The sequence below is a fragment of the Trichechus manatus genome, unplaced genomic scaffold, assembly GCF_000243295.1.
Source record: "Trichechus manatus latirostris isolate Lorelei unplaced genomic scaffold, TriManLat1.0 scaffold00013, whole genome shotgun sequence".
Lineage (NCBI taxonomy): Eukaryota > Metazoa > Chordata > Mammalia > Sirenia > Trichechidae > Trichechus > Trichechus manatus.
Window position 1 is genome coordinate 5663793 of NW_004443949.1, and position 14528 is coordinate 5678320.

General features: G+C 38.1%; 1 protein-coding gene across 1 annotated transcript in view; it reads right to left on the minus strand.

Moving 5' to 3' along the window:
• The window catches only part of GPC5 (glypican 5), a 1611475-nt gene that overhangs the window by 1197013 nt on the left and 399934 nt on the right, over positions 1 to 14528 (minus strand). The window contains exon 5 of the mRNA XM_004371398.1: positions 4462 to 4587. Coding sequence (XP_004371455.1) covers positions 4462 to 4587 — 126 coding nt within the window. The remainder of the gene's footprint in view (positions 1 to 4461; positions 4588 to 14528) is intronic.

The window sequence follows — 14528 nt, forward strand, 5'->3', positions numbered from 1 at the left end:
AGATGGGAAACAACTTAAATGCCTACCAACAGATGAATGGGTAAACAAAATACAGTAGATACATACAATGGAATATCACTATGCCATAAAGAGAAATGAAGTTCTGATCCACACTACAATATGGCTGAACCTTGAAAACACTATGCTGTGTGAAATTAGTCAGTTACAAAAGGACAGATACTGCATGATCCCACTTACGTGAAATATCTAGAATAGGCAAATGGATAGAGACCAAAGTTTATTAGTAATACCAGAGGTGGGAGGGAGGGGGGAAAGAGGGAATGAAAAATGGTGTGGGAGTGGAGTCTGATCTCCTCTGTCTTGACAAGGGGAAAGAAGAATCAAAATCAACAGCCCAAGGCTGGTTCCTATGATGCAGAGGTCAGACATGCCTTCTCACTTCACTGTCTTTATCAATTTTGACACCAACTGTCCCTCCCATAGCACTTTCTACTTCTCTGCTGGCTTCGGTAATTCTTTGCAATGGCCACACAGAACTCACAGACAATACAATTATGGGGTTTATTAGGGAAGTAACAGGTTACAATTCAGGCTCAGGAACACTCAGGATACTCAGTTCTTCCATCAGGACAGTCTCTTTTCAGCTGTGCTCGGAGGCACACCTCCTCTGGCCCTAGGCCTCTGCCCTGCTCAGGCAAGTGTTACAAAGCTCTTTTAGCCCCTGCCAATAAGTTCCCAGAGGCACCCCAGGCACTTAGCTTTCTCGATTCGTGGGCCAGGAAGCCCACTGCTCGATCTCCTGCCAGTCTCTCCTGCCATCATTTCTTGCCGTTTTCAGGGTTACAGCTTGCTCTCTCTCAGCCTCCTGGTTCCAGAAGGTTCTCAGCATTATAAGACCATGATGAAAAAGGGCACTCAAAAGCAATCCATTGTACAGCAGGGAGTCGTTGCTCAGGGGGCAATGAACTTCTGTTAAGGCTGATGGAAAAATTTGGAAATGGATAGTGGTGATGGGTGCATAACATGATGAAAGTTATCAATGTCACTGAATTGTACATGTAAAAAAACTGAAATGGCAAATGTTAGATAGAGATAGACGTGTGTGTGTGTGTGTGTGTGTGTGTGTGTGTGTGTGTGTGTGTGTGTGTGTGTACACATATATACCACAATTTGAAAAATAGCTTAAAGTAAGAATTGGCTGAGCCATGAATGGAATTACAATTTAAGTCAAATTTTAAAATTAAAAAAAAAAAAAAACTTAAAAGTATACATGAGAATTTTCTCAACATCAAATGGAAAAGAGATATCACCCAATCAACTTTAGAGCATTAGGGAGTAAAGTCCTGAGAGTATTAAATGGGAAAAGAATTGTGAAACCCCTTAGCTTACTGCTAGAACATAAGAATAAGGGCTGGAAAATGTTCTTCTTGGATGTACCTGCAGATGGTGGGAGGGAGCCGGAAGTATTCGAGGTTTGTCTGATGGCCCTGGGAGTCAAAGGAAGTGGGGGTAGGTCAAGCATCCACGAAATGGGTGAAGGAGAGGAAATATCCTCAAAGAAGAGAAAATTTCAGTTAAGGTGATGAGGTGGAAGCGTTACTTGAGTGAAACTTAAGACAAAGTGAAGCTTGTTCACAGGAGAGTGGAGTCCCACAGGGCATCTGGAAGTGGCTAATAGAGGGGAGAAGTCCTGGTGGCAGAGTGATTAAGAACTTGGCTGCTAACCAAAGGTTTGCTGGTTCAAATCCACTAGCCACTCCTTGGAAACCCTGTGGGGCAGTTCTCCTCTGTCCTAGAGGGTTGCTATGAGTCTTTTTTGGTAATAGAGGGGAGGGGCCCCGCTGGTACAGTGGTTAAAGCACGTGGCTGCTAACTGAAAGGTCGGAGGTTTGAACTCACCAGCTGCTCCACAGGAGAAAGACGTGGCAGTCTGCTAACGTAAAGACTCACAGCCTTGGAAACCCTACGGAGCACACTTGCTCTGTTCTGAGTTGGAATCAACCCTATGGCAGTGAGTTTGTTTTTTTGTTTTGTTTTGTTTTTTAATAGAGGGGAGGAGTCCCTGGGTAGTATAACAGGTTAAACATTCAGCTGCTACCTGACTCAACCTGTCTGAGTACACCCAGAGGCACCTTCAAAAGAAAGGCCTGGTAATCTGCTTCCAAAAATCAGCCATTGACAACCCAATGGAGTGCAGTTTTACTCCGATACACATGGGTTTCCATGAGTCAGAGTCACTCAACAGCAACTGGTTTGCTTTTTGGTTTAATAAACAGGAGGAAGGGATAATGTAGGAAGGGGGAGGCCTAAGCTGGAAGCAAATGAGAATGCTGAGACTCACTCATTTTGTCTATCAGAGAAATGGACACTTTCTATAGAGAATTCTTGCTGAAGATGTGCTTTGTTTATTCATAAAGAATGAATGAAGTCTTTTAAAAAATCTATTATATAGAAGAATATATGTTCTTTAGTTGAAAATACTATCTCTCAAGAATGTTTTCTTATATCATTGATTTCTCCAACAATATGTCCTATTACAAACCAATCCCAAAAAGTCAGGTGAGGAATGGAACAAATTGAAACTAAGGCCTTTGCAGCTCTAAAATCAAATGATATAATATAATGTAATGTATTCTATATATTATACGCTAAATTTTTCATTAATCACCATGGGATTCTCACTAGGCCTTGTAGAAGAAAGTGTTCATCCTCAAAATAGATCAATTCCAGTTTGAACAGTATGAAAAGAGAAACTACAAGTCAGAGTATAATATAACTACTAGATCTACGATTTAAAAAATCTTATTGGTATGAATACTGCAATAACTGAAAGTGCTATGTATGTTACCACAACTTTTAGTAAAGGTAAAAAGAAATATTTAGAAAATATTTACACTTCCAGGTCCCAGAAGCACAATGATTAAAAAAAAGAGAATACTGGCCATGTGGGGCAAATATTGTATTTAAATTTAATTACACTTTCTTTCTTCAATAATTTTTTTCTCTGAAATCCAAGAATATGAGATATTCAGAAATGAACTACAAAATAATCATTTAACATCTCACGAATATAACCTTCACGATTAATATTATTGTTTCTGTGTGCCATCAAGTTGATTCTGACTCATAGCAACCCTGTAGGACAGAGTAGAACTGCCCCATAGGGTTTTCTAGGCTGTAATCTATTTATAGAGGATCACCAGGCCTATAGGAGCTGCTAGTGGGTTCTTACCACTGACCTTTAGGATAGTAGCCAAGCACTTACCACTGTGCCACCAGGACTCATAATGACCCCAAAATATGTAAACAGTTATTATTACATACATTTGTATTTTAAATTAGGACCCCTGGTGGCACAATGGTTAAGTACTCAGCTGCTAACCGAAAGTTCAGCAGTTTGAACCCACCAGCAGCTCTACGGAAGACCTGGTGATCTTCTCCCATAAAGATTTCAGCCTAGGAAACCCTATAGGACAGTTCTATTCTGTCCTGTAGGGTCACTATGAGTTGGAATCAACTCGACGGCACACAACAGCAACAACATATTTTAAATTAATTATAATCTATCATAGTACATTGAATTTTTAAATAACGTAAAAATGAACTCATCATTCCTTTGGTAACTAAGCTATTGCTCTTCACGTAAAGTAGGTACATATGTAAGTAAGAAAGGTTAATACTTTATTTATATTTTTTTTTTGCTGACTGCTCCAAATAAAGTATACTTACAACAGATTCAAATTCAAATACAACACAAAGCCTCATTATCCTACATTCTACAATAATCACCAGCATTGGCAAAACAAGGGACCAATCCCAACCAAATTTTATTGACTACTGTCATGTAACATTTAGAGAAAATTTCAGACTTTCTGAAGCTCAGGAGATTACCCGAGAGTACAATCAGTTCAGAAAGCAAAGAAATTGTCAAAGAACTGAAATTCTAGACAGTGAGAAAAAAAAGTGAAAGTTTGAAAACAATTGACAACATACAAATATACAGTGCCTCAAATAGGCATCTATAAATGTGTCCTTCCATTGTATAGACACCACACACACACACACACACACACAGACTTTTGTAAGATGGACTTATTAACACTGCTGAGACATGTATACATTTATCAACGAATCTTTGCATAGGTATTCTCATTTCACCAAATTTCCTCACTTTCTAAATACTCATAAACTAATAAAAAAAGGTAAAATATTTGATGAACAAGGCAAAATTGGATAGAAAGTAAATGATGCATAATTGAAAAAATAGTATTGTTGGGTAAGTCATGGGTAGAAAAGACCCATCCAAACAACACAGAATGCTGTTATATTTTTAAATGTCCAAAAAAAAAAAAGTCAGACTTTCTTAAGCAATGAGAAGAGAAGGAATTAACGTATACCTCAACCTGTGTGGCAAAGTTAAAACTGAAGTAATGATTCAGGAAAAGAAAGCAAGGATAAGAGCAGTCCTAGCATCTTCACAGGCAGCTAAACATGAAATACCTTTTTACTACAGCTTCTCCATTCCAGCAGGGTAGTCCATCAGCAGCAGCTAACTCATTAACACAAAGCTGATCTGCCAGGCCTCCATAGAATGTCCTGAACAGTCGAAGACTGTTGATAAATTCCCTGAATGAAAGAACAAAGAAAACAGTTAACACCAAAACTCCATGATAAAGGCCAGCGAAAATGGTATATATTGCTATGTATAATATTCAGAATGCAACCTTTTTTGTTTTCTGTTCTTGTTTTGGAGTCCCTGGGTGGTGCAAACGGTTAACGTGCTCCATAAACTTGGAGGTTTGAGTCCTCCCAGAGGTACCTCAGAAGAAAGGCCTGATGATCTATTCTGAAAAATTAGCCACTGAAAACCCAGTGGAGTGGCAGCTCTACTCTCACACACTTGGGGTGCTGTGAGTCTCAACTGACTCCATGGCAACTGGTTTGGTTTGGGCACTTGTTTTATTTTCCTACATATTAAATACTTTTCTAACAATTGAGACAAAAAATACATTATCTTTTTCAAACATAATGCAAGTATTCAAATTTATTCTTTGGATAAGTTTTCGCTGGGTGTAAATCTTATATTTTTCCAGATCCGAGAAGCAGTGGCTATTACACACACACACACACACACACACACACACACACATCTCTTCATTTACCCTTCCTAAAACACCCTCACTAGCTGCTGGCATCTAAACCACACTAATACTAATTACTTTTCTTTCCATGTATAAAATGTCAGAGGATTACAACAATCTAATTGATTGCTTATTGATTAAAAGTTTAGTTAACTTGGGTTTTTTTGTTTGTTTGTTTCCTATTTAGGTGTTCTCTTTGGTGTCTAAGAACATAAAATAATATTTCTTTACTAAATATGAAAAAACAGACAAATAAGATGTTTCAGATAAATAAAAGTTATTGAAAGGAATAATATTTTAATATATCAAATAAGCTTTTTTTCTCTTCCCACACTACTTCCTTCCCCTGATTAATTATGGGAGGGAAATTTCAACAAAAATGCAGACGTTTTAAAATTTTAAACACCAAGGCTTTTGAGTACTAAAACCAAGGCTTTGGGTTCCCAACAACTTGAGTTGTAGGGTTTCAAAAGACCAAATCCTAAAGGCTTTAGTTCTGAATTTTTTGACATTAAACAAATGTTTTGGGAAAAAAGAAATAGAAAGGCCCTACCCTAACATTGACTAGAAGGGAGGGGCTGGAGAAAGAAATGGTGGAAGGAAAGCAAACTTTAGAAAATCAATTAACAGCTGAAATGTAACAATTATGAAACTGCATTGCCTATTGAATTTTATTCCATATTTTATGGTTTATTTTCTTCTAGCACAGAAATTATATTACTTACTACTTACTACAGAGTTTCCTCTAGTAGAAAATAAGTCCCTCCATAATGGCTAACTGGAATGCATGAATAAACACAAATTATCACACTGCAGCTACTAAAACAATAATTTAGGAAGTAGACTAGTTATTTCCTAGAGAAGTGGAGTTTAATGAATGGAAGGATGTGTGATTCCTAAATTCTATTCACTATAAATGACCACTTGTTTGGAATCAGAATCTAGAAATACACCTTCTCCTCACTTATCAATATGGTTAGTTTCCAAAGAACAGGTCATTATGTGAAATCAGCGTTATGGGAAAATGGAGGATGACCACATCAGGTCACAAAATGGAAGATGACTACATCATTAGATAACTTCCTAATTTCATCATTACATAACTGCCAAACCACCGAGAATCATGGCCTAGCCAAGTCAACACATAACCTTAACCATCAGAGCTGGCGTTACTCTCACCTCACACCTCTGTGTTTGTTACTGCCAGACATACAGCGTTAAGGCACAAAATAGATAGTAGATTTTTTACTATTGTCATAAATGCAAAATGTCAAATAATGAAGCAGTCGATAAGTGAGGACAAGGTGTAAAGAGGTCTGGCAAAACGGCTAGAATATTGAGACCTCCAAATTGACGGTGTAATACTGAATAGATTTTCCTCATGGACCTGAAATCTCCTCCTCCAATCTTGGTAAATGGCACTCTAGTTTCATTTATTCGTTCACAACCAATACACTGTATCAGGGACAGCTTTATATCTTTCTTTTCCAGTCCTCTTCCCCGGCGCTACGGCCAATGCTTAATTCAAGTCCTTATCATCTTTTTCTGAAATTACTGCACTAGGACTGCATAGCTTCAGTTTCTTCCCTTTCCAATTATCTTCCATCCTCCATGAGAGCCGACTTTCAAAATTCAAGTCTGATACTCCACTGATTATGTCACTCACTTGCTAAAAGTCCATCAATGGCTGTCTGTTCTCTATAGCATAAAATCCAACCTTCTTGGAAAGGCACATAAGGCACCCTTCCACCTCTCCTGTTTCAACTTCTGCAGCCATCCAGACCATACTTTAGGGTCCCACAAAAGTGAGGTACTTACTTACTGTTAGTTCTTCTCTCTGAAAGAATTGCCTCTTTCATTTTATCCCAGAAGATTTCTACTTGTTCAATAAACCATCAGCAGTCATTTACTCATGATAAAGTAGTAAACACTATGGAGTATCAGGCTCTGTGTTGGCACTAAGGTTCACGGATAGATAAGATGGTCCCAACATTCTTAAGAATGCACATTCTGGTGAAAATCCACAATAACAGTACAGCGTTAAAAAGCTCACAGAAGAGGAATCAGGAAATTTTTACAAGGAAGACGACATCTCAGTTTTGAACGCTGGACAAGACACAGGAAAGCAGCAGCTAAATGGTTGTCCCCTAGACGGAAAATGGGATCAGCAAAGCTGAAGAGAAGAGAGAAGAGTGTATGTTCACAGAATGTATGTAGTTTAGTTCAGCTAGCGGACGGTGCGCTGTTGGGAATTGTGACAAAAAGGCAGAAGGAGGTCAGATTACCACCAACCTTATTGCCTTATTGGTTATCATAAGATGTTTCAGTTTTATTCAGAAGGCAGTGGGAATCATTACAAGTTTCCAAGCAAGCAAGTGACCTAATTATCATGGCAGTAATGTGGAAATAGAAAAACAGTGAGGTCACTAGTGGGCTAAGGCCAAAATACAAGGGGAAAAAAAAAAAAAGAAAAGAGAGATGTGCATAAAAGCTACCAGTAGGGATGAGAACAGTTGAAATCTTCGAAAGACACTGTGATTCTAGGATTGACAGGTAAAATAAGAATTTTGAGATAATCTGTAGTTTTTTCCCCTGAGGTGACTAGGGGATGGGGGTGTCATTAACTGAGATAAATAAAGGAAGGGAAATATTACCTTCTCAATGTCCCACATTATACTTATGATTGTCATTACCTTCTTCAATATCTCCACACTTCAACGGCACATACCATTTTCTAGCATATCATAATAATATATGTTTTGTTGTTTGTTAACTACTCTTCATTATAGAATAAAAGTCCCAGGCAGGTAGGGATTTTTTTTTATTATTATTGTTTTATTTGTTTTATTCACCAAATATATTGCAGAGGGGTGGTGGTAGTATATAGTAGACTCAATAAATATTTTTTAAAATTAATACATGAGTAAAGATAATTACTAATTAACAATTCCATTCTCAATACGTTCAGTTTGAGATTTCTTTGAAACATCTCAATGAGAAAATCAAGTAAAGCACCATATTTCAAACTTAATATTTAAAAACATCACCTCAGGATCTTATCAAAATGCAGATTCAATTCAGTAGTTCTGGGTCAGGGTCCAAGACTCTTACGTTTAAAAAAAAACACACAAGTGATGCTGATGCTGCCATTACAGGGACCACAAATATCACAAAAGTTTGCTGTTGAATATATGACCTTGGACTGGACATGGGATATGGGATTTATCATCCATAGAGATGGTTACTGGAGCCGTGGATATAATTAAAATCTCTCAGGAAGATAATATACAGTGAAACTAAAGGAACTCAAATAGGAAAAGCAAAAGAACAAAAACTTTAAAGAGCTACACAGACAAAAGAATGAGGGAATTTTAAGTTAGAGAGGTTCTGCACAGTATAAAACGCCATTATGAAAGGTTGAGTAAAATACTGAAAATGTCTTGACATGGAGTGATAGACTCCAGATTGCAATACGTTGAGCATTGTTAAGCAGTGGGTGGAAAACTGGAAGTGAAGAATCCTAACAAAGAAAATGAAAGGAGTTTTGTTTGTGCATGATTGTTTGGTGGTTGCGACAACGGGTTCAAACATAGTAACAATTGTGAGGATGGCAAAGGACTGATCAGCGTTTCATTCTGTTGTACATAGGGTTGCTAAGCGTCGGAACCAACTTAATGGCACCTAATAACAACAGTATGCTTCCTTGAATATGGAAGAGACTTGAAAATATTCACGTGTGGAGGGGAAGGACATAACAAGGATATACAGTCATTACCTTGTTCTCAAATATACCAATTTTCTACCTTCTGGGCAAACAACCCCTTTGACATTAACTTTGGTCATGTGACTTGCTTTGGGTTCTACAAAGTGTATGCAGAAGTGATGCGTGTGTCTTCCAGGTGTAAGCATTAAGAACCAATGTGGCTTTGCTGGCTTCTGTGCCCCTCTACCATGATGACTGACAATTTTTCCAATGGAGGCTATTCTGTCATCCTGGGTCCTGAAACAAAGGCAACTTAAGCAGCAGCCCCAGCTAATATGAAATGGGCATCCAGTGTGGACAAAACACGATTGTATTTTCCTAAGCCACTGATATGTTAAAGTCGTTTGCTACCACATTATAACTTAGTCTCTTCTGACTGATGCAATAATAGGAAAAGAAAATGAACAATTGATAGAGCACAAATTCTCAGAAGAAGAGAAAGCAAGGATAACTTAAAACAGAGTGGTTAGCTTTGCACTACAGCAAATTTTGAGACTTAAGTAATGAAAAGAAGTCTATGTGAAAAGTTGAGATAAGTTTTGGTTTGTGAGGATCGAAATTTGAGGAGATATCCTACTCTGGAACTCTCTATTCCATGTTTGGCAGTTTTTACGTTGCAGGAACTGAGATATGTGTTGCAAAAGTAGTTGCATTGAAGAACTAGGGGATTTACATTATATATGAAAAAAATTATAATAATTGACTTGGTGGGAAATAGAGGGGTTAAGTACCAGTCACCTTAGTGACTACAGATAAGTCAAAAAGACATTTATCTACCACCACATAGCCAAGTAATGCTGGTCCCATTACAAGAATCCAGACCTCAGCTCCTGGCTCAATGCTTGGTCCACTACACACCATTCCTCCTTTTCCAGTTCTACATGCAGTGTCTCAATGAATGAAGTATTATATTTTTTGGATGATGCAAAATCTAACTTGCTGGGAGAGTGACTATATCCATACTTAGTTATCTGTAGTCACAAGAACACTTCTGGTTGCACATCTTGGGCTTGAGATATCTATAGAATACAGAAATCAAATATAATTATCAAGAGTAACAGTTTGAAAATATTTAAATGAACAAAAGAAAATGTTCCTTCTCAGAATATCCATGCAAAGCCAATAAATACAACAGGGTCATATACAAATTTATAATTTCTTACTTGGGTTTGCAACAGTCTAACAAATGCTCTCCTTACCTTTAGTTTTGCCTGCCTCCCCCCCCCGAACCATTCCCGTCATTGCAATCCCCAGGCTGTAAACAGAATCAGCTTCTGAAATCTGCCCCATCACGTTTCTCCTTAAAAATCCTAAACAATTCAGATAAAATGTTACATCATGGCACACAAGTTTTCTACCTTTCACTCAAAGACTCAGTCTATGAGTGTCCTGCTTTCTGCAACACACAGACCCCAGCCATAAACCACACACATATAATCACACTGCACAAAATACCTCAACGTTTACTGAACAAGATTCCAGGCATAGCGCATGCAGGTTCCTCCACCCAAATGTCTTCTCCTCCATCATCACTCTCCCAATCTCCTACGCATCCTTCAAGATCCAGCTTAAACCTTACCTCCTTTCCAACTTCTTCCCTAACCAACCTATGCAGAGTTTGTTGGTTCATCTTCAATTCTCACACAGCACTCGTATTATGGCCTTTGCTATCTAGCACTATAATTCCTCTGTTTGCCTGGTTGTCTCCCAGAGTAGAGGATACATTTGGTACCCAACAGGCACTCAAAAAATGCTAGTTGAATTGGCCTCAGATGAAGTCTTAGCTTTTACACCTTCCAGAATTACAAGCTACTACAAGAAATACATTTTAAAAAAGATAAAGTGATACTTCAAGCTCCTTACGTTATTCTTAAAGTGCCTTGGGAAACACTAAGGCACCCATTCCTAGATTGTAAGGAAATATCAGACAGGCTTTCCTGCTGTGTCACATTAGAAAATGGAAGAAATCTAAAGAGCAGGGCTGGCTACAAGCTGTGCCAGATTCCACTGAACAGGCTCATGAACAGCTCCTATTCATGTGTGATGCTGAAACTAATATGTAGCGACAGATTAATATTTAGTCACTGCTGTGTAAGACAGCTATCATAATTAATACATCACAGATACATGTATATTAGGAAAACAGAGTTAGAAAGAACCTTAGAGATTATCTGGTCCAGTAGTTATCAGTCACAACCTCGCACTACAATCATGAGGGAAACATTTTAACTGTACAGAGCCTGGACTCTCCCTCAGACATTCTGGGATGGGACCTGGGCATCAGAGTTTTCTCAAAGCTTCCTACAGGATCCTAATGTGCAGCTGGGGCTAAGACCTAGTGATTCAGTTCAACTTTCTTATTTTATAATTGAGAACCAGAGGCGTGAAAGGATCTATGAAAAGTAGCTGAGTTTGTTAACATCTAGTCAGGGCACTACATCTTTGCTGAATTTTATTTTAAAAAATTCAGTCACTTAGCAATGTCTGGGTGGTATTAGATGTTTGATAAAATGAAGTTGAATGAATCTTTAAATAGAAGATTGTTTTCATCTGCTTTTAACACTTCACAGAAATCATCACACTCTCAACAAAATATACTTACTAATAGTTTATTATACTAGAAAACACAGCTACATCACTCTGCCAAAATCTGCACTGAAACTGCAGTATGTTCAGCCAGGGTTGAGCTATAGATGTCTGTAAGTTCTGTGTGGGAAGCTGGGAGCAGGGTCAATTCTGATCACTGGTAATGACCAGTTTTGTGCACCCAAGAGCACAGCAAAGTAGAAAAAGGCTGCGGCACAATTGCTCATTCATAGCTTGCAGACTTGTTTGCTCTGGGCTTACTGAAGGCAAGGGTGAAACATGGATCAGCATAGTTATTGCCTCATTGCTTTCCATGCCCTTGAGACCAGCAGTGCCAGAAAGGTCTCCTGATACATCACATGACGAAAAAATAAATAAATAAAAGGAAATGCAATCGGCACTGAAGCTGTCATTTCTAGTTTTGTTGACATCAGAATGCCCAGTTGCTACTGTCAAAGTGAGCACCATTTCCTATTGGCTCTACCATGATAATTTACTTCATTGTTCATGATAAAGTAACATATATTTTTGCCGGTAGTAAAATAATAAAAAGGTATATGAAGAACAAGTGAATATCTTTCCCTCCATAATCTTTTCATTCCTCCCGCCTGAGGTAACCAATGTTAACAGTCTGGTATGTCTCTTTCTTAAACTTTCTCTATGTGCATATTAATAAGCAAACCGAAGATAGGCAGGTAGGTGGGTAGGTAGACAGACAGACAGATAGATGATAGATATATAGACAAACAGACAGATAGATGATACATATGATACATAGTTGACACACAGATGCAGGAGCCCTGGTGGTACAGTGGTTAAAGTGCTCGGCTGCTTATTGAAAGGTAGGTGGTTCGAACCCACCAGACACTCCGCAGGAAAAAGATGTGGCAGTCTGCTTCTGTAAAGATTTACAGCCTTGGAAACCCTATGGGGTAGTTCTACTCTGTACTGTAGGGTCTCTAGGAGTCAGAATCAACTCGACGACAATGGGTTTTTGATACATGGATGATCGATATATATTGTCTTTTATTGCTAATTAATATGTAAATGTGTGTGTGTGTAGGTTTTGATTTTATTTTACAAAATTGAGATCAAGCTATACACATGACATGCAATGGGCTTTTCTCACTTGTAGTGTATCATAAACCCTTTTAAGTTAATAAATATAGGTCTTTCTAATTTTTATATAGCTGTATAATATTCCATAACCTGGATACAGCAACACTAGCATAATCCATCAGAACATCCCACTAAGCTAATTTACCTTTTGTTACTCAGACATACATATTCCTCCTACGGATGGTTTGAAAAGTAGAAACCAAATAAGTTTCAAACTTTGCTTACTGTCTAGGGAGTGGTTTGCATTTAAGCATATGGCTCTAACCTACATTCGATTTTGCATTTCATTTAATTAGACATTGCTGGAAACAAAGCTATGTTCAAAAGGTGCACCTCTTAACTTTACGTCCTCATCTAGTGGGAATTTGCTGTAATTTTAAAACACTTATAAATTGTCACGTATTGCACTTCTTTGTTTCATCGAACACGATATAGAAGAGACGATTTTAAATGTGGACAAAAGCTAATTATCTAGAGAAGAATCTTATTTTCAAATGGAGCTTTTCTCTGTGGAATGTGTCAGACCACACGTTTCTTTATTTAATGACATACATTGATTTTTTTTTTTTTTTTTTACTCCTCAAGTCAGTCCACACATAACACAGAACCCAAATTAAAAGCTGTGCCTAGCACACTGTTTGAAAATATCAGTAGAACAAAGGTCAGATGTGCAGTTCGGTAGTTAATGGCCTGAGGCAAAGTTAAGGTTAATGTGGCACTAATGAGCAGACTCAGTCCTGTAGAGATGTCTGACCACAGCTGTCAAACGATAGACATTTAAAACGTCAGTCTCCTCCAGAGCAGAGGAAATATATAATTACATGTTTCTAGATAAGAACTATTTTGCTATTCTGTATCTATATTTAATCATTTAACTTTATTCTCACCTAAGTCATTCTGTTTAACAAAATGTCCTCGTAAATCTTTAGAAAACTGTTTAGATTTCGATTCTACAGCAATAACAATTCTCATTATAAATGCTTGAAAATAATTATATTTATAGGGTTAGGTTTTTCTATAAGGAGAGTTGAAATCTAGTTTCTTGAGCCCGTTCTATATAGACTTTTGGATACACGGAGAGACGGGATGAGAGGGTAAACAGATCATGAAAAAGCAATGCAATATATGGCAATGGCCACATTTATCAGAAATGTAAATGTGGTTCAAGCATATTGCATTCACATTTGCTTAGAAAGAAATAATTTTTTCTTCTAAAAGAGTAACTCATAAAGTCTGCTCTTTGAACCCCACCTGAACCCACTGCTTGTTAGGAAAACAGTGACCTATGGATTGACACCATTCTCAGAGAAAAGGATCTTTTCTTCCCTGGCTAAATGATTCCACATTTTCACCTACACATAGGAAGCATTCTGGGCTCGTTCTTGGGACATGATTTCCCCTTTGTTAGAGGGCTTACTGTGCTTTCTCAATGATGCTTCAGGGGTTAATATGGGTGGGGTGACTGGGAGCAAGTGGGAAAGGAACAGGAAGGGGAAATGGAAAGAAGCCCTGAAAATATACTGGTATCTTCAGAGACACTTGGACAGGATTCTTTTCCTGACAGGTGCTGGGTGTTGAAACCCTCTGGTGATCATTTTATACTAGTCCTGAGCTGGCAGTATATAGCCAACTATACATAAAACAGAGTCCCTGAGTGATGCAAACAGCTAACACACTTGGTTGCTAACCAAAAGGTTGGAGCTTCAAGTCTACCCAGACACACCCTGGATGAAAGACCTAGTAATTTACTTCTGAAAAATCAGGCTTTAAAAACCCTACGGAGCACAGTTCTACTCTGACACACAAGGGGGTGCCGTGAGTCGGAATGGACTCCATGGCAACTGGGAAATACAATAGGCTGGGCGCCTCCATTCCTCATTTTACAATGACCCTCTAAACCCAGCACATTACTATTAAATGTCCCAGTGAAAAACATCATTTCTGAAAGCATTCTCTGG